General features: G+C 44.0%; 1 protein-coding gene and 1 long non-coding RNA gene across 9 annotated transcripts in view; both read left to right on the forward strand.

The window, feature by feature from the left end:
* The window catches only part of WWOX (WW domain containing oxidoreductase), a 198273-nt gene extending 186609 nt beyond the window's left edge, over nt 1–11664 (forward strand). For all 7 annotated transcript variants that reach the window (XM_078784324.1, XM_068129205.2, XM_068129204.2 and 4 more), the window contains one exon: nt 10279–11664. In XM_078784324.1, the coding sequence (XP_078640450.1) occupies nt 10279–10473 (195 nt within the window). In that variant the 3' untranslated portion in view covers nt 10474–11664. The remainder of the gene's footprint in view (nt 1–10278) is intronic.
* A 780-nt stretch (nt 11665–12444) lies between these two features.
* The window catches only part of LOC137435430 (uncharacterized), an 80369-nt gene continuing 72233 nt past the window's right edge, over nt 12445–20580 (forward strand). The window contains exon 1 of one of the 2 annotated variants that reach the window (XR_010986077.2): nt 12445–12506. This is a non-coding gene — a long non-coding RNA (uncharacterized LOC137435430). Of the gene's footprint in view, nt 12507–12982; nt 12994–20580 lie in introns of those variants that run through there. The other variant, XR_013624528.1, reaches the window with a different exon arrangement.

Here is a 20580-nt window from a genome sequence, read left to right on the forward strand (position 1 = left end):
TGGCAAGAGTTACCTGTAGGTCTCGTGATGACATTCTGGGGTTCTTAGAGACTTCTTTCAGCATCTTGCGGTCTGCTCTCGGGCTGAACTTGCTGGGGCGGCCTGGCCTGAGCAAGTTGGCAGTTGTTTGGAATCTTCTCCACTTGTAGATGATCTTCCGAACAGTCGAATTATTGATTTCAAATTGTTTGGAGATCTTTTTAAATTCCTTCCCAGACTCTTCGGCATCTATAACCTTATTTCTGAAGGCCTCAGAGAGCTCTTTTGATCTAGGCATGGTGACGCCGCTCACTTCAACAAAAAGAGCAAACCAAACTTAATGTCTGAGGTTTAAATAAGACAGGTTCCTCCAAGATCCTCTCTAACGATGTTCTAATCATTTGCATCTGAGCTGGTGCACCTGATTCTAATTTTAGGTATTTGAAGTAGTGATAAATGTGGGGGTGTACTTACTTTTTCCACATGCGAAATTTGCATTCATGTTCATTTAAATTATACAATGGACTACAAAATGTAAATGTTTCATGATATTTGTTATATTATATCAACCTTATCTATCAATATTGTTGAAATGAAGATCAAATAGCTGTATGTTGAAATATGTTGAAAAAGTCAAAACTTTACATGGGGTGTACTTACTTTTTCACGTGACTGTGTATATATATGTATAATAAAAGGCAGTGTCTGACCGTCTGTCTCCTCCATAACTCTAAAACCATGAAACCTAGTGCCCCTAAACTTTGCATGCATACACCTGGACCTCCAACAGATTGCAAGGATGAAAACTGGGTGTTTGGGTGTGTTATAACATCCTTTTTGAATATGATTAACGAGGTGCTCATAAGAAAGAAAAAAAAACCTGATGTGGTGGTGTACCAATCTGGCGGCCCGCCATGTTGGCCAGCCCACTGCACCTCGCTGGGTTCTTGAGCCGCCATTTAGTTTTGGCCGACTCAAACGTGCCTTGCCTTGGAAACACGAACGATTATCATTACATAATTGAAGCATACCATCAAAATCTGTATTTGTATATGAGGATTTGAATGCTGTAGATTAAATAATGTCCAAACTGGAGTGAAATTTGACAAAATTTACCATATCTTTTGATTTTATAACTAAGTGTATAATATGCATTTATTTAAGCGAGGCTGGGTTTCTCGTTCTGGTTAGTTTTTTTAAATTTATCTTTGTCAGGGTAAAACGCATCTCGCTATACAAGATCGGTGCCGGTAATAGATATACGGTGGTATATATAATATATATAGAGCCGGCCTGTGAGAAAACTATCCCGTAAACTGTGTGGATCCCCGAAATGGACATGTTCATGGATGGATGGATGAATTGTTGGTTGATGTAATGGTTGACGCAATGGATGGTTGCCTATGCGGTGTTGTTGGTTTGGTTAAGATTTTTTTATTTATAATTTGACATTGTCAGGTAAAACGCATCTCATGAAACGAGATCGGTGCCGGTGATAGATATACGCATCTCGCTTTTCGAGATTGGAGCTGGTGATAAATATACGCATCTTGCTGTACCTTATATGAGATCGGTGCCGGTGTGTGTGTTACTGTGTGTGTGTGTGTGTGCGTGTGTGTGTGTGTGTGTATACATACATACATACTGTACATACTGTACATACATGCATACATACATACATACATACATATATCCATATATACACGCATATATGCATACATATATGCAATTATGCATACATATATACATACATATATACATACATATATACATACATATATACATGCATATGTACATGCATATGTACATGCATATGTACATGCATATGTACATGCATATATATATATTTATTTATATATATATATATATATATATATATATATATATATATATATATACATACATACAAACATACATACATACATACATACATACATACATACATACATACATACATACATACATACATACATCTCCCTCTGCATCTTTCCCTTTCTCTGTATTTCTCTTCCTCTCTCCCTCTCTCTGTATTTCTCTTCCTCTCTCCCTCTCTGTATTTCTCTTCATCTCTCCCTCTCTCTGTATCTCCCCCCCCTTTTTTCCCCCACTCCCCTCCTCCCCCCCTCCCCCCGGCCCACCCTGCTCTCTTTCTCTATCCCTCCATCTCCATCTGTATCTTTCTCTATCCGTATCTCTCTCTGTATCTGTGTGTGTCTCTATTTGTATCCCTCTATCTCTGTGTGTGTGTGTGTGTGTGTGTATATATATCTACAGTGTATATATATATATATATATATATATATATATATATATATATATATATATATATATATATATATCTGTCTGTGTCTCTGTCTGTCTCTCTCCCTCTTGCTCTCTCTCTCCCTCTGTATGTCGAGAGAATAAACTCATATCCAGCGGACCTTAAGTTGAGAGAATAAAGTCATAATCAGTTGCTGTGTGAGGCAATGCCCAATGGTTGTCTGCAGATGGCATGCAGCACAAGCCACAGTCTTATGGCCGCAAATCTTACATCATTTTTCACAAATTGTATGCCTTGTGAGACCATTACTACTGCTGCTACTGCCGTCCTCAGATAATCCCATCTTCTTGTGGCTTCAACCATTGGAGGTAGATTGTCCCAAGTCTTTCACAAGCAGATGTCCAGGATTGGCAGCTGATTCAGACAGGAATTTTGAATTTGTTCAGCATGTAGGCAGTCACTTGTTTACTCTTTGTGAAAGACACACTGGGTCCTTAACATCCACCAACTAATGCCAGCAGACGGTACACCCGGCCAAACGTCTATCCGACGGACAACTCCTTTGTGTTTAAATTCTCTGCTTGCGAAACACCAATCAAACAGTTTATCAATCCGACAGGTTGGGAATCAAACACAGACAAGAGAGCTCAAAGGTAAGTGTGCTACCTCAGCACTATCCTGTCAGACACAGAATTCCTAGTGAACTGAGGGAAGAATAATTTGTTGGTCGTTGTATGGTCGTATCAACCAGTCACTTCCAAATGTTGACCTTGTCTCCCCACCCTCCACCCCCAAACGGAATCTTTCATGTTCAAGCCCTGTGTCCTGAACCACCTGCACTTGTGCGGCTAGCTCGGTTTGGTGTCGTAACTTACCCGTGACCTGTCGAGACCGATAAAGTAAACCTCCTGATAAAGATTAAATGCCATAGGGCAGCAGGGCTTCAGAGGCGGCCGATATTTGACCTGCAGTTCAGTGCGTATTAATGTTTGATGAGGGAGCCGCTTGCAGTATCGACGGCGCGTGTCAGAGATCCGGCTCCAAACATTGAACTTGGGTGCCTGACCCGGCGCTTGGGGAAAAGGGGTTTGGGGTGGGCATGCAGACAGAAACGCACCCGAGGTTGTGCATGTCTTGTACTGTCTGCATTGTCTTTTCATCAAGGACTGACTAACTGAAGGATGAACTTTAGAAATCCAGTCTCAATGGATGTCACCACTCTGCACTTTGTGCATGGAATGTTGTGTCTGGTCAGCACACCCGCAGCTAATCCAGCCTGCACGGTCCTCACGTCGCCGAAGTATCCCAGCACTAAAGGCGGGATATAAACGCACCATTAGTAGAGTGTCTGAACGTGATGTTGCAAGGCCTCCCTTACCGTTATCTCTCACTGCTCATTTGTTTTTGGAATGCAAAATATAACACACCATTCTAGATCCTTCATGTGTGCTCGAGTTTGATGTGTATCTTGTTCCCAAGCAACGTGCACACCCTTGCTTATAAAATGACCCATAGTCACCACAGTTTCCCTCCACGGTTTTGCGCGCAACATATTCCGCATGTGCACGTGCGCGCACCGAGCTATATCGAATCCTACGTACATGCCAGCAAACACTCTTAGCCCAGTGCTTTGAATCAAAGGCACTGAGACATGAGCTTCCGCTCTCCTGCTCGGCTCTAATAAATAATTCACACCCAGCCCATTGCCAGGCAGTGACCCACAGCTTTTAAACGCCTGTTTTTGGATGGTCACGATGAATGTCTTGGCCTCCTTTTCCAACTCAACTTCCCCACCCCTCGGCCCTTGCCTTTATCCTCATTCTCATCGTCGTTTTTTCATCTTTCTGGTCAGAGTGCTCCACCCCTATACTATATCCATGAGTTGTTAAATCTGTCCTAGAGACAGGACTGATGGCTATTTCAACTCCCCTCTACCTCCACACCACCACACAAACCTAGTAGCCAACCCCTCCCCTGCCCCTTGCACACACAAATTGCAAAAGAAGGTTCCATTGCTCTTGACTCTGACAGCTGGCAAGCTTTGGATATTGGAGCTGCTGCATAGCAATCCCCGCTACCCAGTTTGCTGTGACTCCTGCCCTACGGGAAATTATTTCTTACTAAGTGACGTGGCTCGGGTTTGTAGCCGAGACATAAACTCCAGGTTTAACGACGCTTCTTCGTTGGCGACGTAAATCCTGCTGTTTGAACGCCCAGCATGGATCACCTTTGTGCTGTAATCTGTACGTGACAGGTGCATTTTTTTCTATTCCACCTCAACTGAAAGCGCTCTGGCTTTCAGGCACCTGATGCTACCAGCCGGTCTGCTTGCATATCCTACCCAATTGGCCTCACACATTTCCAGGGGTGCTTGGTGGTGCTCACGGCCTTCTCTGGCGTGATATTGACACGTGTGTCTGACTGCCTCAGGGAATAAGGCGCCCATGTATCGACAAGGCCTTCAGTGGATTTTTATGTCCTTTCATAGAAAGGAAACGTGCCGTTATCTCCATCCGAACACTCATTGATGGTGCACGGCTTTGTAACTTGTGTGTATTTTCTTGGCCTGTAACGCTCCATTTATGTTACTGAAATCTTATCTATGACGAGGAAGTCCAATGAATCACTGTGTGAGTTTGTGTGTTTGTGTTTGTTTGTTTTGTGTGTGAGTTTGTGTGTTTGTAAACATGGTTTTGTCAAGTATGTCTTGCAATTGGTTGACAAATTTTTACTTTATTTTTATTTACTGCATACTTGCACCCGCTGTCTCGGCCGGCGACCTCTCGTTAGGTAATTTGTAGCGAGCTAGGAGGTTATTAGTTTGACCATCTTTCCTGGTAATGTGACCTCACAATATGCATCGGCTATGATCTTTGTGACATCATACACTTCAAAAAGTATAAATATTCATTTAAAACTCGTCTTTGTCTGGTTCTCACGTCGATGCTGAAGTATTCATCAAAAGTAAAAAATTGATGATGAGATACCACGCGGAATCCTTTGTGGTTCCAATTTGCGATGTCTTTGACACGTCTCGAGTCCTAGTACAGATATGGCCGGAGCTTTGTAATGGCAAATGCAGCAGGCCTTAAGGCCATCCTTTGAAGATGATGCGGTGGGATCTCCAATCCCTGCAAGCAGCTGGAATGATCAGTTCAACATTCCCTACGAAGGGCACTCTGCAGTTGGAGAATGTTCCAAGCCTTACTCAACATCCGTGTTGTGGCCGCATGAGTTCCAGACATGGCCCAGCAGCCTGACTGCTGAAGAGTGAGCATTCTGCTGCAAGGCCGTCTCTCCATCAATAAATAAATAAGGAAATGGAAAACATCTGGCCCCAAGAAGAAAAGATTCAATGTATTCTGTCCTGCCAGTATTTATCACAGTTTCTGCCTCCCTAACCCCCAGATTGTCATTAAAATTCACACCAATGATGTCTGTAGCCACAACATTTTTGCCTTACATCAAGGTTTGCACTTGTGTTAGGCAGGCGTAGCCTCAGGTGGCACATGCATCTTGTCATTGGGATGACAAGCTGGAAGTCTCAACTTTCAGGTGACATCCCACCATTACCATTGAAGGCAAAATTCAGGATAAGGTGGGCCTTTGCTATCTGCTTTATTCAAAATGGACAAATCATGCACATTAAATCATACAATGGTGTATTCCTACACTATACTTAATTTAGTTGCTGGTATTCACCTTTTTATCTCAGTATCTGGCTCAATCATCCACAGAAGTGAACTCGTCTTTCTTCTTCCATTTTGTTCAAATATTTGTCTTCCCCCTTCACAAAATTCCTCATTTATCCTTCGCATCGCACTCTTTTTGTTGGTCGTGTCCGAAGGTGTACCTACCCAGCCTTACTTATACCTCCTACAAGTAATTGGCCTTGCATCCACACGTCCATTGCTTCTCACTGCTGTATCACCCTTTTCTTTCCATTCCCATTCCCATGTCCTTTTGCTGTTCTTTCCTTTTCCTGAGTCTCTTGGCTCTGAAAATGGATAAAGTTGATGTAAAATTTTAAGCACGTGTTGTTGCCATTGTACTTTGAACCTTTTGGGGTTCAGGTTATTGGTATAAGCCAAAATCGTTATGAAGAGCAATCTTGTATCTTCTTTACCACAAAGTAGAAACTCTCTGTTTTCTCACTCACTACACTACAGTTTGTGGTTTATCTCACCAGAATATGCCCTGGGAAAGTTATGGGAGGGGGGAAAGGGCTTTTCTGTCAAGGTTTGGTTTCACGATCCGGTAATTGTTGTTCAGGACTTATGTGAAACTGTCATTGAAGGACATGCGAGTGTAGTGTGCAGCTGTATAAACCATGTCTGTGTAACAAGGAGATTAAGCGACAATGAAAACGAATTTCTGCCCAGGTGCAGAGCCGTGGAAAAGGAAAAACGTGTGTGAACGTATTTTGAGAAAAGTCTCATCATAAAGGATACTTTGATGTATTATGTGTACCCCTCATGTCTCTCCATTGCTATCGCCTTTCATTAACTGCATGTATATTTTATTTGTGTGAATAATGGAGAATATCTTCACAAATTGTCACAACTGCTTGTACAAGCAAACAATTAGCTGGGTGGGTGATGACGAGCAAAACGTTATTCGAAACATGGTGCAGATGAAATGATGAAAATCCACATCTACGTGGATTTTGAACATCTTTTCTGCTACACCTTGTAAGTTCACTTTCTGGTACAGCAAAGCCCCCCCAAAGAGACATTTTGGGGAATGTACTGTTTCATAAAGTGAACTTGCTCAACAAATGCCAACAGGCCATAAACACATGAATACTTATCCAACATATTGATATTAATTGCATACACTTCTGCTTCCAGGTAACAGTTTGGTTTCATTGTAACTTTCTTTTGACTTTGCACACCTAAATTGTCCCATCTGCTGGCATTAGTTGGTGGACGTTAAATATCTTATTGTGTCCTTTGCGACGAGTAGGCTAACTATCGCTGGAACCAGGGCCAAATTCCAAATCCCTGCACTGACTTCCTAAGTCAGAGTGGAGGTCCAACCAAAATTATAGTCCAATGACTGCTTCGGCAGCACCAATGTTCTGCATAGGGAATGGTACACGATGACGATGACGATGATGATGATGATGACGCTGATGATGAAAAGCGAGGATGATAAAAAGTGATTGTATTAATAAAAAAAGTGATACATTTCATTTTCTTTTCATATTTCATGTAACATATCATGAATCCTCATATTTTCATTCACAAAGTATTTAATTTGTTCATTTACATTATGGACTAACTTATTTTAACTCACCTGGAATGAAATTCAAGGAAGCTTATGCGATGGCCCGTCCGTCAGTCCGTAAACACTTGAAACTTCTCCGAAACAGCTGAAGGGATTGTGACCAAATTTCGCACAAATTATATTTATTGTGTTGTGACTAAAGTTTGTTCACGGCATTTAAAAAATCGGGGTCTAAGAGGGTATACCGGGGGTCGAAGAGCATCCAGGTTTGACCCCCCCAAAATAGGAATTTGCTTTTTCCTCTGAAACTACACATGATTTCGATGAAACTTTACCAATACCTTCATCACCTGTGATGTACCGAAGTTTGTTCACGGCATTAAAAAAAATCGGGCCCTGAAGGGTGTATGGGGGGGTTGTCCCCCAAAATAGGTATTTGCTTTTTTTTTCTCAGCATATCCACGTGCAATTCTGATGAAATTTGACCTCAACCTTAATCACCCCTGTTGTACCAAAGTTTGTTCACAGCATTAAAGAAAATCAGGCCGTGAGGGGGGTCTACTGGGGGGTTGCCCCAAAATAGGTATTTGCTCTTTTCTCTGAAACTACATACACAATTTCAATGAAACTTCACCACAACCTTCATCACCTGTGATGTAGCAATGATTGTTCTAGGCATTTGAAAAATTGGGGTCTGAGGAGTTATACCGGATGGGAGGGGTGGGGAGGAGGGGAGTAGGAGTTGCCCCCCCAAATAGGTATTTTTTTTGTTTGTTTGTTTAAAGTCTTATGATTATGTTGGTATGATGCTTCATGCTTTAGTTTAATTGTCTTCTAGAAACCATTCAAATTCGTTTAAAATACCTTTAGTCAGTGTAGTATACTGTTTATTCTACCAGGTGAGCGCCACGGGAATTGCCCCTATGTTTTTTTTTTTAACGTTGTCCCTCCATCACTTTTTTTACCGTCTTCTCTTTTTACCATCCGTGCTTTTTACCCTCCTTTACCCGTGCTTTTTAGCATCCTCGCTTTTTGGCATCCTCACTTTTTAGCATCCTCGCTTTTTACCATCCTCGCTTTTTACCATCCTCGCTTTTTACCATCCTCGCTATTTGCCGTCCTCACTTTTTACCTTCCTCACTTTTTACCTTCCTCACTTTTTACCCTCTTTGCTTTTTACCTTCTTTGCTTCTTACCATTCACGCTTTATACCATCCTCGCTTATTACCTCCTTGCTTTTCACCATCCTCACTTTTCATCATCCTCGCTTTTCATCATCCTCGCTTTTCATCATCCTTGCTTTTCATCATCCTCTCTTTTTACGATTCACACTTTTTGCCCCCCCCTCCCCCCTCTCGCTTTTTGTCCTCCAAGCTTTTTTTTCCTCCTTGCTTTTTGGCGTCCAATCTTTTTGTCCTCGCTTTTTGCCCTTCTTGCTTTTTGTCCTCCTCACTTTCTACCATCCTCGCTTTTTACCATCCTTGCTTTTTACCATCCTCGCTTTTTAGCATCCTCGCTATTTGTCCTCCTCGCTATTTGTCCTCCTCGCTATTTGTCCTCCTCGCTACTTGTCCTCCTCGCTATTTGTCCTCCTCGCTATTTGTCCTCCTCGCTATTTGTCCTCCTTGCTATTTGTCCTCCTCGCTATTTGTCCTCCTCGCTATTTGTCCTCCTCGCTATTTGTCCTCCCCGTTTTTTGCCCTCCTCACTTTTTTGCCCTCCTCACTTTTTTGCCCTCCTCACTTTGTTATCCTCCTCACTTTGTTATCCTCCTCACTTTTTACCATTCTCACTTTTTACCATCCTCACTTTTTACCATCCTCGCCATTTGCCCTGCTCACTATTTGCCATCCTCACCTTTTACCATCCTCACCTTTTACCATCCTCGCGTTTTACCATCCTTGTTCTTTACCATCCTCTCTTTTCTACCGTACTCAGTTTTATCCCATCCTCGCTATTCTCCCATAAACTTCCTCCTCAGTCTTTGCTTTGGCCTCCTCGGTCTTTGCTTTCTCCTCCTCAGTTATTTTCCCTCTCATCCGTGGCTCTTTGCACTCTCGTCCTCGGTTATTTGCCCTCTCGTCCTCGGCTCCTCGCTTTCTCACCCTCTGTCTCCCTGCCACCCTTCGGCCCCACACTTTCCTTCTATTTTGGATGTTGTTTACCTGCCCCTCTCTGGCTCCTTGCTTCCCTGCCTCCTCTTCAGCCCCTCACTTCCCTGCCTACTCTTCAGCTCCTCACTTCCCTGCCCCTATAATGCTCCTCACTTCCCTCTCCCCGATTTGACCCCTCTCTTCCCTGCCCCCTCTTTGGGCCATTGCTTTCGTTCCTCTTTTCAGTCTTTCACTTCCTTTCCTCCTCATATCCTCGTTTTTCTGTTGCCCCCCAGCCCATCGCATTTATATCCCCTCCTCGACATCTTACTTTCCTGTCCTTCTCAACACCTTACTTTCCTGATCTCCTCGACACCTCACTTCCCTGCCCTCCACGACATCTTACTTTCCTGGTCTCCTCGACACCTTGCTTTCCTGCTACTTCTCGACACCTCGCTTTCCTGCTACTTCTCGGCCCCTCGCTTTCCTGCTACTTCTCGGCCCCTCGCTTTCCTGCCTCCTTTTCAGCCACTTGAATTTCTCCTGCATTCTCATTCGCTCAAGTTTCTTACCCACCCCACCACTCCTCAGCTCCTCAATTTCTCACCCAGATCCTCAATTTTCACCCTCCTTTTTCTTAATTCTCACAATGTACTCTTTTGATCCCCATTTATGTATCCCTTTCTCCTTTTTTGTTTTGCATATCCCATGCAGCAGCAAGCAGCAGCCACAATTGTGTATTGCGCATGCAACCGAGAGATAGAAGCACTTGGCGGTCTCTACTTCAACAACTGTTGCCAATGCAACCCATCCAGCTATGCTGACGACCCTCGAGCAGCCAGTAGCCTGTGGGAGCTCAGTGAGAGGCTTATTCGTGAGCACAGTGGATTTAATGGGCACTTATGCTGAAGTGAGCATGACGTAGAGCAGAGAGAAGCTGAATGAAGGTAACTTAATTGGTGGCTCAACCATATTTGATGAAAGAGCGAAGCGTGCTTTCTTGCCAGGATATTGAACCATCACCCACCTTTAAAAGTGTGTCCGTCGACGAGTCATCAATGAGTGTCTTACCCATTCTAAGTTTTATCACAGCGATTCTATCGCCTGGTGACTGTGCTATTGATGTCCATTTTCTTTTTTTGTAATCGTTTTTATCTGGCGGTTTTTTTGTAATGACAGATGGGAATTGATTTTCAAAACACATTCTGTGAAGGATGAAGATTTGTAAGCAATAACCGCTGTTATATTTGGATAGCCAAATAGGAGTTAAGCAAATGCAGAATTGAAAGAAGAAAAACCCAAAATGTATGTAAACCCCAAATTTCACTACCATATTTGCAAACTTTTGGTGAGCTGTTCTGTTTTTTTATGGACAAGGATAAGGATACAAGCCTTGAGATAAATGGGTGTTTGTACGAGCACAGTACGAAACCACGGTATGCCTATCCTTAGCTTAATATACACCTGTGTACGAATAACCATTTGGTTTATGGTTCATGCGATTTACAAAATACCATCATCAACCTTTCTGCTTCTCATAAAAGACTTTTCCTTAAGAGATGGATGCCTCCTCTCTGCTGGATCTTTAGCAATGGACATACATTAGCCAATGTCAGCTGATATTGTTAGCTGAAAAAGGGAGACAGAGAAAGAGCGAGCATTAAGTGTTTGTGTTTCGGCAAGGGAGTTGGAGAGAGAAAGTGGGTGGGTGTGGAAGGTGAAGTCAGGGAGGGGTGAGTAGAGTAGAGTGGAGAAAGGAAAAAGAAGATGGAAACATCTTGAAGGCGTCGGGTGGGTGGTTTTGGCAGATGAGCAGTATTCCAACAACCCCAATACATGTTACCTGAAAAACTCCAACTTTTTTGTTTGTTTTCTGGTTTACAAAGAAATACATTTTGATGAAATGATGTTGAAAATGTATATATATATATATGTGTGTAAATTGGTGAACTGTGCATTTTGTTCCTGCTCTCAGATCAACGCGAGAGGCAGATAAACTTCGTTAATTAAATGGAATTTTTTTTCGTTTCTTCCCACTGTGATGGAACACTTTTCGTAAGATGTAATCCCACACGCTGCAATAAAATTCTGTTGCTTTTGCTGCTGCACTTGTGGTTTGCATTAATAGGACGATGGAATTGAATGGAGCTTGCCGTGTCTGACTGCACCGGGTTTGCTTGCAGTGCCGCCGATCAATACAGAACCTCTGCCCTGACCCAGGCATCCCACACGCTGAATAACTTTCCTTTGGCAGGGACGCTCGCTGGCTGGGAGGCCCCCCTCTGGATGCGCGTCCTCTTGGCAAAAGGACAAAAGCATTCCAAAGCGGCCGGGAGTTCGTGGTTTGTGTAAACTTGATTGGACCCTACAAGCTGGCTCTGACTTTCAGCAGCCTGCGATGCGCTTTGATCTTTGTTGCCTCTTCCCTTTCGAGTGATTATAATTCCAAAGGGAGTTTTGATGCTTTCAGCCTGCGTGTCCGTTTGGAGGAAATAAATTGGGAGTCTTTGACAAGGGGAGAGCTGGGGGGGGAAAAGATCGGTTTTAACTTAAGCAAGTCCATTTGTTGACAATTTGTGTATTGTCGGTATGATGTATGTGAAATATGATGAGCGCCCATCTGCTTCTGTTAACGCTCCTGGCTTGTGGCTGCAGCAAGCGAAGCGACCAGCAGCGCACGCCTGTCTGTACACTGTACATACAGCACGCAAACTGTTTTCTGCCTCGTGCACGCCCGGCACGGTGACCTTTACTATGTACACGTTGACCAACCGAACCCTGTGCATTAGATGCAGCTAGCTTTGCTTTTGCTTGTTTGTATTTGTGCCCGTTGTTTTGCACGTCATTGTGGGTGCCACGGTCACTGGGCCAGGTTGTGAAGGCCTATGTTGTAAATGCTAAGGACGATGCACTGCACATCAAGGCAAGTTTTTAAATGCAAGGTGGGCAAGCGCATTGCAGCAAGCATGGGTGAAGCACGTGATGCACAATCTTTTCTTATATTTTAGATATTTATATATATATATTTTTTTTTTTTGGCTTGTACTCGTTTCGTAATCCACTTACTTGTTCAACCGACTGTCTCTATGGTCGTTCATTTTTACTCGCAAGAATGAGCGCAGGGACAGTGTGTAACAAGAAGGCAGGTCGGAATGAGGTATCTGGATCCACCTGAAAAGCTGTGTCTGACTTTGTTGCTCGGTGGATAATGCTCTGAGTTCTGATAGTTCTGATGACGTGCCGACTGCCGAATGATTGACTCTTCAGATACGAGTGCACAGACTGAGCATATACCTGTCCGCTCGTGGATGCAGGCAGTGCACCTTGCGCAGAAGCCCCGGTTCATGGTCGCCCGGTTGGATGCTCCTGGTTTGAAGAAACCATGGAATCCACTAGTACGTTTGGTTCAAATCTTCCTGCGTTTTCTAGGTGCGTTTTGCATTCGGATAATTAAACATCCATCTGATATGCTGAGATATTAATATGGGATAAAGAGCGGGGTTGGGGTAGGTGGAGAAAATTGAGGTTTAAGAAAAAACGGGGGGAAATATAGGAATGTGAGCTGATGTAAATGTAAATGATGTAAATGTAAGAACTGTGAACTGAAATATAAGAGGATTGATGTGGAGAAAAATGTAAAGAGGAATGTCTCGGATGTCTATGGGGAAGCAAACTGTCTTGGAAAAAAAAAATCCTGTTCCTTATAAATACGTAATATGTACATGCTCCGAGAATGTGAGCCACGGTGTGATGAATGTGGTGGTCATTTTAGCTCAAGTACCAGGTTTTTTTCATGGCTCAATGTAGAAAAATTAACAACCGCAGAGAACACTCGTGTCTGTCAAAACAAAGCCACTCTTTGGCTGTGAGAAGATCAGCCCTGCCTGCGATTGTCCTTCGGGTTGGAACTTGTCATGTGCTCAAAGATGAAGGATGTTTATGTGCGATGATGAATTTGCTTGCTCGCGTAGCGTTGGCCAAGCATTTTACAGGATGCAATACTGAATCGTATCTCTTTTCTTGTCTTCCCACCATCATGACGTTACCTGCGTCAGATTTCTGCCTCTTTGTCCATTCGTAGAGCTGTGTGCAACATTTTTATGCCTCCTCCCCCGAAGGTGGCCGGGGGCATTATGTTTTCGGGTTGCCCGTCTGTCCGTACGTCCGTCCGTACGGGCTAAACCTCGTTTTTCTCAGCAACCACAGGATTGATTGCAATCAATTGAGACGAAACTTTCAGGGTAGGAGTGACACTCATGCAGAATGTTTTTATGATAATTGGGGCGTCATAAGTCACGTGGTATGGCAGCCATCTTGGATTAAACGCAAATAATAATAAAATTATTTCTCAAACTGCTAAATGCAAACATTTGAAGCTTGACACATTGTCAATTACTCCCAATGGGGAACAAAAGCATGATCATGATGACATCATAGGTGAAGTGGTATACCAGCCATAAATTTTATAATCGAATTCCTTATCCTAAAAATCTGAAATTGCATGCACATGATCTATGACCCATTTGTATTGAAATATTAAATTTATGACATCATTGGTCACATGGTTTGGCAGCCATATTGGATTTAACCTAAAACCTTTAAAAAAACATCTTCTCCCAAACCACCAAATCGATGGACTTAAAACTTTGTGTGTCATTGACTAGGCATGGCGATTAAAAGATGATCACGATAACATCATTGGTCACATGGTGTGGCAGCCATATTGGATTGAAGGGAAATATTAAATAATTATATCTCTGAAACCGCTTACCCTATCGATGCGAAATATATAAATATCATCTAACACCATTGTTGCATATAATAATAATAATAATTCATTTATTTTGTATAGCGCTTTTCATGAAGCCCAAAGGCGCTTTGACAGAGTGCAAAACATAATGCATAACAAAACATGAAAACAACAATTGCAAAAAGACAAGAATCAATAGGGAAATATTTAAAGCAAAAGGAGGGAGAAGGAGAAGTGATAATCAGGGGTTAAATGCTGTGGGTTGAATGTTGAATGCAGTGCTGAACAGGTGGGTCTTGAGTGATGTTTTGAATGTGGTGAGTGAGGAGGAGTCTCTGATGGTGTGAGGTAGTGAGTTCCAGAGGGTGGGAGCAGCGATGGAGAAGGCCCTGTCCCCCCAGGATCTGAATTTGGTCCGGATGGGGGGGGGGGTCAGGAGGTTGGTACCAGCAGAGTGGAGGTTGCGGGTGGGAGTGTGTCTGGAGAGGAGGTCAGCCAGGTAGGATGGTGCCAGGTTATGGATGGCTTTGTAGGTCAAGAGGAGGATTTTGTACTGGATTCTCTGGGAGATGGGGAGCCAGTGAAGCTTGTAAAGGACGGGGGTGATGTGGTCACGGGTCCGGGAATGGGTGAGTAGACGGGCAGCGGAGTTCTGAATGTATTGGAGTTTATTGGTGATTGTTGAGGGTGAACCATAGAGGAGGCTATTGCAGTAGTCCAGACGGGAGGTGATGAAGGCGTGGATGAGGGTTTCTGCAGCCGTGGAGGAGAGGGATGAGCGGAGACGGGCGATGTTTTTCAGGTGAAAGAAGGCTGTCTTTGTGATCTGTTTAGTGTATTTGTCGAAGGAGAGGGTTTGGTCAAAGATGACGCCAATATTCTGGATGAGAGGGGAGGTGGATACTGGGATACCGTCGATGTTGAGGGCAAAGTTATGGGTGGATTTTGTGAGCGTTTTTGGGCCAATGATGATTATTTCAGATTTATCACAGTTAAGTTTGAGGAAGTTGATTTGAAGCCAGGATTTTATTTCAGAGATGCAGTTTGTCAGGATAGAGTGGGTGTCGGTGGAGACGGACTTGGTGGAGATGAAAAGCTGGATGTCATCGGCGAAGCAGTGGAATTGGAGACCATGACGGCGGATTAAGTGACCGAGGGGGGACAGGTAAAGGATGAAGAGGAGGGGGCCAACAACTGAACCTTGGGGGACACCTTGGGGGAGGGGAGCAGTGGGGGATTTGCAGTTATTGATGGAGATGAACTGGAGTCTGTCAGAGAGGTATGATTTAATCCAAGAGAGGGCAGTGCCGGTAACGTTAAAGGTGGATTCAAGTCGGGTGAGGAGGATGGTGTGATCGATGGTGTCAAAGGCAGCGCTGAGGTCGAGGAGGACGAGAATGTTGAGGTTGCCAGCGTCAGAGGAGAGGAGAAGGTCGTTGGTGATTTTGAGGAGAGCAGTTTCAGTACTGTGGTTGGAGCGGAATCCGGATTGGAATGTTTCATACAGGTTATTGGCAGAGAGTTGATGTTTGAGTTGAGTGGCTACAGCGCGTTCCAAAACTTTCGACAGAAAGGGTAGGTTGGAGATGGGTCTGAAGTTGTTTAGGGTGTCAGGGTTTAGACCAGGTTTTTTTAGAATGGGGGTAACAGCAGCAATTTTGAGGGATGGTGGGACGATGCCTGTAGACAGGGAGGAGTTTATTGTTGCAATGATAAGTGGAGAGAGAGCAGGGAGGGAGGCCTTGACAAAGCTGGAGGGGATGGGGTCAAGAGTGCAGGTGGCAGTTTTCATTCCTATGAGGAGTTCAGAGAGGTCAGTAGGGGAGACCGGGGAGAATTGAGACAGGGGAAGGCAGGATAATGTGGGGCAGATGGTTGGAGGGGGAGCGGATGCGGCGGTGGTCAAGCTGTTGTAGATGTTGTCAATTTTGCATTGGAAGAAAGAAAGGAAGGAGATGCAGTTGTCTACTGTGAATGACTGGGTGGTGGTGTCCAGGGGGCAGAGGAGTTTGTTTATTGTCGAGAAGAGTGCTTTTGGGTTTCCGGAGCCAGAGTGGATAATTTGAGAGTAGTAGGCGGAGCGGGCGTGGGAGAGGGCATCTTTGTAGTGTTGTAGGTGGTCCTTGTAGGCTTGGGAGTGAACTGTGAGACCTGTTTTATTGCGGAGTCTTTCAAGTTGGCGAGCACGAGTTTTCATCAGGCGGAGTTCAGGGGTAAACCAGGGAGCAGAATGGGTGAAAGAAACTGTTTTGGTTTTTACAGGCGCAAGCTGGTCAAGGCAGGAGGAGAGAGTGTGGTTGTAGTAGTCAGTGAGGTCGGAAGGGGTGTGGAGGTCAATGAAGGGAGAAGTGGACATTTTTTCAGAGAGGGTGGATGAGAATGAGGTCGGTGAAAGAGCGTTTAGCTTACGGAAGTTGATAGTGCGATAATGTCTTGGTGTTGGGGTGGGGATGTTGATGGTCATAGTGATGGCTAAGTGGTCAGAGAGGGTGAGGTCGGAGCCAGAGAGATGGTGCAAAATTAATCCAGTGGAGCAGACAAGGTCCAAAATGTGACCACGGATATGCGTAGGAAAGTTGACATGTTGAGTGAGGTTAAAGCAGGTGAGTAAATCAGTGAAGTCAGTGGTTATTGTGGAGTCAGTGGAGTCCATGTGGATATTGAAATCACCAAGGAGGAGGATTGAAGGGGAGAGGGAACATAGCGGGAACATAGAACATAGGGGCCCAGAGACATATAGTTTGAAAATGATGATGTCGTATGGCATGTGGTTTGGCAGCCATCTTGGATAGAAAAACCAACCTTATCCGATCAACACAAAACTTCACAAACGTGATCCCCTACCCATACAAATGCACAGTGTACATTTTTAAAGGTTATATGTCATGTGGTATGGCAGCCATATTGGCTTGAAAGCCGATATTTTGAAAAAATCCTTTCTCTGAAACAGCTTCACCGATCGATGTGAAACCTGTAATGGCTGGTGAAAATGTGATACTTGAAAACAGCTGAGGGATTTAAATCAAACTTGTTTATTTTTAGGACAGTGAACGAGGGCATCTACCTGTTGTGGGACTATGCAGAGGCATATTGGCGACAGTCGCATTGCTCTCGTTGTTAATGCTTCAGGTTTCCTGATACGATGGCTGTATAGCCGTAGCACAATTTCTCCTGTCTGCAACAATTAGTGAGTGGACCTTGTTGATGCCATAGTATCTATTGACAAAGAGTTAGGTGGATTACGATTGTGAGAAAACAACTTCTGACCATCCCACAAAATTATTTGATTTTATTTTTTCCACATTGCTGTAGGGTTCATTGTGGAGCTTGTCCATAAACTGCATGCAGGACAGACAGGAGATGGCGGTGTACTTTTACATTAATTGCAAAGACTCCAGAATCATGGCTCACCTCCACTCATGTGTTCCTCTTCTCTCACGCCTGTGGAACCAACTTGCATATTCTCTTTAATTTCATTCTTCCCTCCAGGTGTTCAAGACAGCTGTTCGCTGCCATCTCAGATTATCCCCCATCCAAAACCATGATCTTTTCTAACCCCATTAACTCCCTCCCCCCCCCCCCCCCCCCACCCCAAGTCTACCTCTTAGCACGTTTCCATTTTTTCCATCCTGAGAGTTTTTGTCTGTATCCACTTTGTTCACACTCTGCATCCTCCTCTACCCTTCATTTTTCCCCCACATACCTTACTTGTCCAAGTCTCACTCTATTTTGTTCCTCATCCCTGATTTTGGTGTGTCCCCCCTTCTCTTTGTACCGTTCCTTTTGTTCTGTTACATCCTGATCCGTTCGATGTTATAGTTCCTGCATGAGCCTTGAAATTGTATAAAAATAATGGACACATATGGTAGGTGGGATTTGAACCTGGGTTCAAGTCAAGGGGTTCGTATCAAGGCAAGGGGTTCCGATGGGATTCCCATGGCAATGCTCCCAGGCTGCTCCAACTTTTATCCTTTTAAATATTGGTCAATATTTGTATATTTTTGAAAGGAAAACTACCACCTGAACATATGCTTTGTTTATTTCACTCGTGTGCATTTTGAAAAATCCATTTAATAACAAGAAAAAGAGCAATCAGAGATTGCAAACCCTCACCAGGATGTATTTTCAGTGGTTTTTAAGGCTTTTGTGTTAAAACAAATATGGCGGCCGAACCACGTGATCGATGATGTCATCATTATTCTTTTTCTAAACTAATTTATTTCTAGATTATGCTCAAGAAATTTCATCTTGATCGGATGAAGTTTTGTACTTGTCGAATTATGACGTCATAATGGAGGCACCTATGACATCATCATTAACATATTTTATTCCCCATGGAGAGTTCTTTACAATGAGCCATGTCTCAATTTTGTCTATTCAGCACTTTCGAGGTGCAAAGTTTTTCGGTTTTCCAAGATGACGGCCAAACCACATGACCTATGACGTCATAATTATCATTAAAAAATTATACAGGGGGAGTTGCACCTATGGTGAAAATTTCCTGTCGATCGGACCAACGGTTGCAGAGAAAATCATATTTATCTGTGCGGACAAACAAACTGACTCAAATGCAATACCCTCTCCTCTGGCGAGGGTAATAACATAATGACAAATCGGAAGATGCAGATTGATTTGACTCAAATGACAGAGGAAGATTTACAAGACACTGCAACCATTTACTTTTTTGGATGATTATATTTATTCTCCTAAGTCCTCATATACACACACGCATACACACACTTGAGCTATTGTTTGTGGTGATTGTGAACCAATATCAAGAGAGATGTATTGTGCAATTACCTCCGCCACCAAAGGTGGATCATGTGGATGGAGGTTATGTTTTCACCCCTGTCTGTTTGTCTGTGAACAAAATATCTCAAAAAGTCGGATGAAATTTGGCAGAGATGTAGTGTATGTGACAAGAACGACATGATTAGATTTTGGTGAAGATCCAGGGATTGGGGCACGGGGGAGGGAGGGAAGGGGTACATGGTATAAAGCAAATTTACACTTCATTTCAGGAAAAGTTGGAGATTGAAAGAGGTGGATTTGGGGTGTTTTTACGGAGGTAAAAATGATCAAGGTTTTGGATGGGGGAAGATAAAAGATGGTAGTGAACAGCTGTTTTAAAGACCTGGAGGGAGGAGTGGGATTGAAGAGAGTGAGGGAGTTTGTTCCAGAGGCGGGAGAAACGAGGAATGAAAGAGTGAAGGTGAGCAGAGAGCCTAGGTTTTGGCAGTTTAACCAGAAGAGGGTTGATGGCAGATCTTGTGCGTCCTGCAGGGAAATTTGGGGCACATAGCACAGACAGAGCAGGGGGAGCAAGGCCGGAGAGGAGTGAGTCTGTCGAAGGCAGAAAGCCCACCCACCTGCTTGTGGTGAGGCCCTCAGAAGGCCCTCAGAATCTGCTTCATCGCGGGAGATGCCAATGATTTTGAAAGCTTTGGTTTCAACCGTGAACCCAGGCTAGGTGTGAGGCAGGAGCACTGGCCCAGAGGGGAGAACAGTATTCCATTGAGCTGCGGATGAAAGCTTTGTATGTGGTGAGGAGCTCAGGTGTGCCAAGGAAGGACTTCGCACGATGGAGGATGCCCAGTCGGTGATTCACTTTGGAGGCCAGATTTTAAATGTGGTTTTCCCAGGAAAGATGATGGCAGATCGTGAGACACAAAAGCTTGAGCGACAGAACTTCTTGGAGAGGTTTATTCAGAAAGTGGATGGGAGGGTTTTCCAGTCGGTCTTTTCGGAGAGACAGAGTAAGAGTGAGATTTGTCAGGATTGAAAGACATGTTCCACTTGTTTGACCAGTTTGTGATTTTTTTCCAGGTTTGCGGAGATTGAGGAGGCTGCAGACTGCCACTCTGAGCGATGAGGTATGGAGGGGCAGAGAGTGGAGTCATCAGCAAAGAGATAGAGAGGATTTCCCAGAGAGTCAGAGAGATCATTAATGAAGACCAGAAAAAGCACAGGGCCCAGAACACTGCCTTGGGGAACTCCAGCCTGAACAAGAAGCAGAGATGAGAGAAATCCATTCAGGGCCACACGTTGACTGCGACCAGAAAGGAAGTCCGCAGGCCATGCGTGGAGGTTTCCATGGATACCATAGGAGGAGAGTTTGGAGAGCACAGCGGGGTGCCAGACCGTATCGAAGGCACGTGATATGTCAAGGGAGGCAGCTCTAATTTCCTGTTTGGCGTTGAGGACCTGAATCCATTGTTGAGACAGCAGACGCAGCATGTGCAGAGTAGAATAACTTGGTCTGAATC

This window comes from Myxine glutinosa, chromosome 9, assembly GCF_964187855.1.
Source record: "Myxine glutinosa chromosome 9, kmMyxGlut1.1, whole genome shotgun sequence".
Taxonomy (NCBI): Eukaryota; Metazoa; Chordata; class Myxini; order Myxiniformes; family Myxinidae; genus Myxine; species Myxine glutinosa.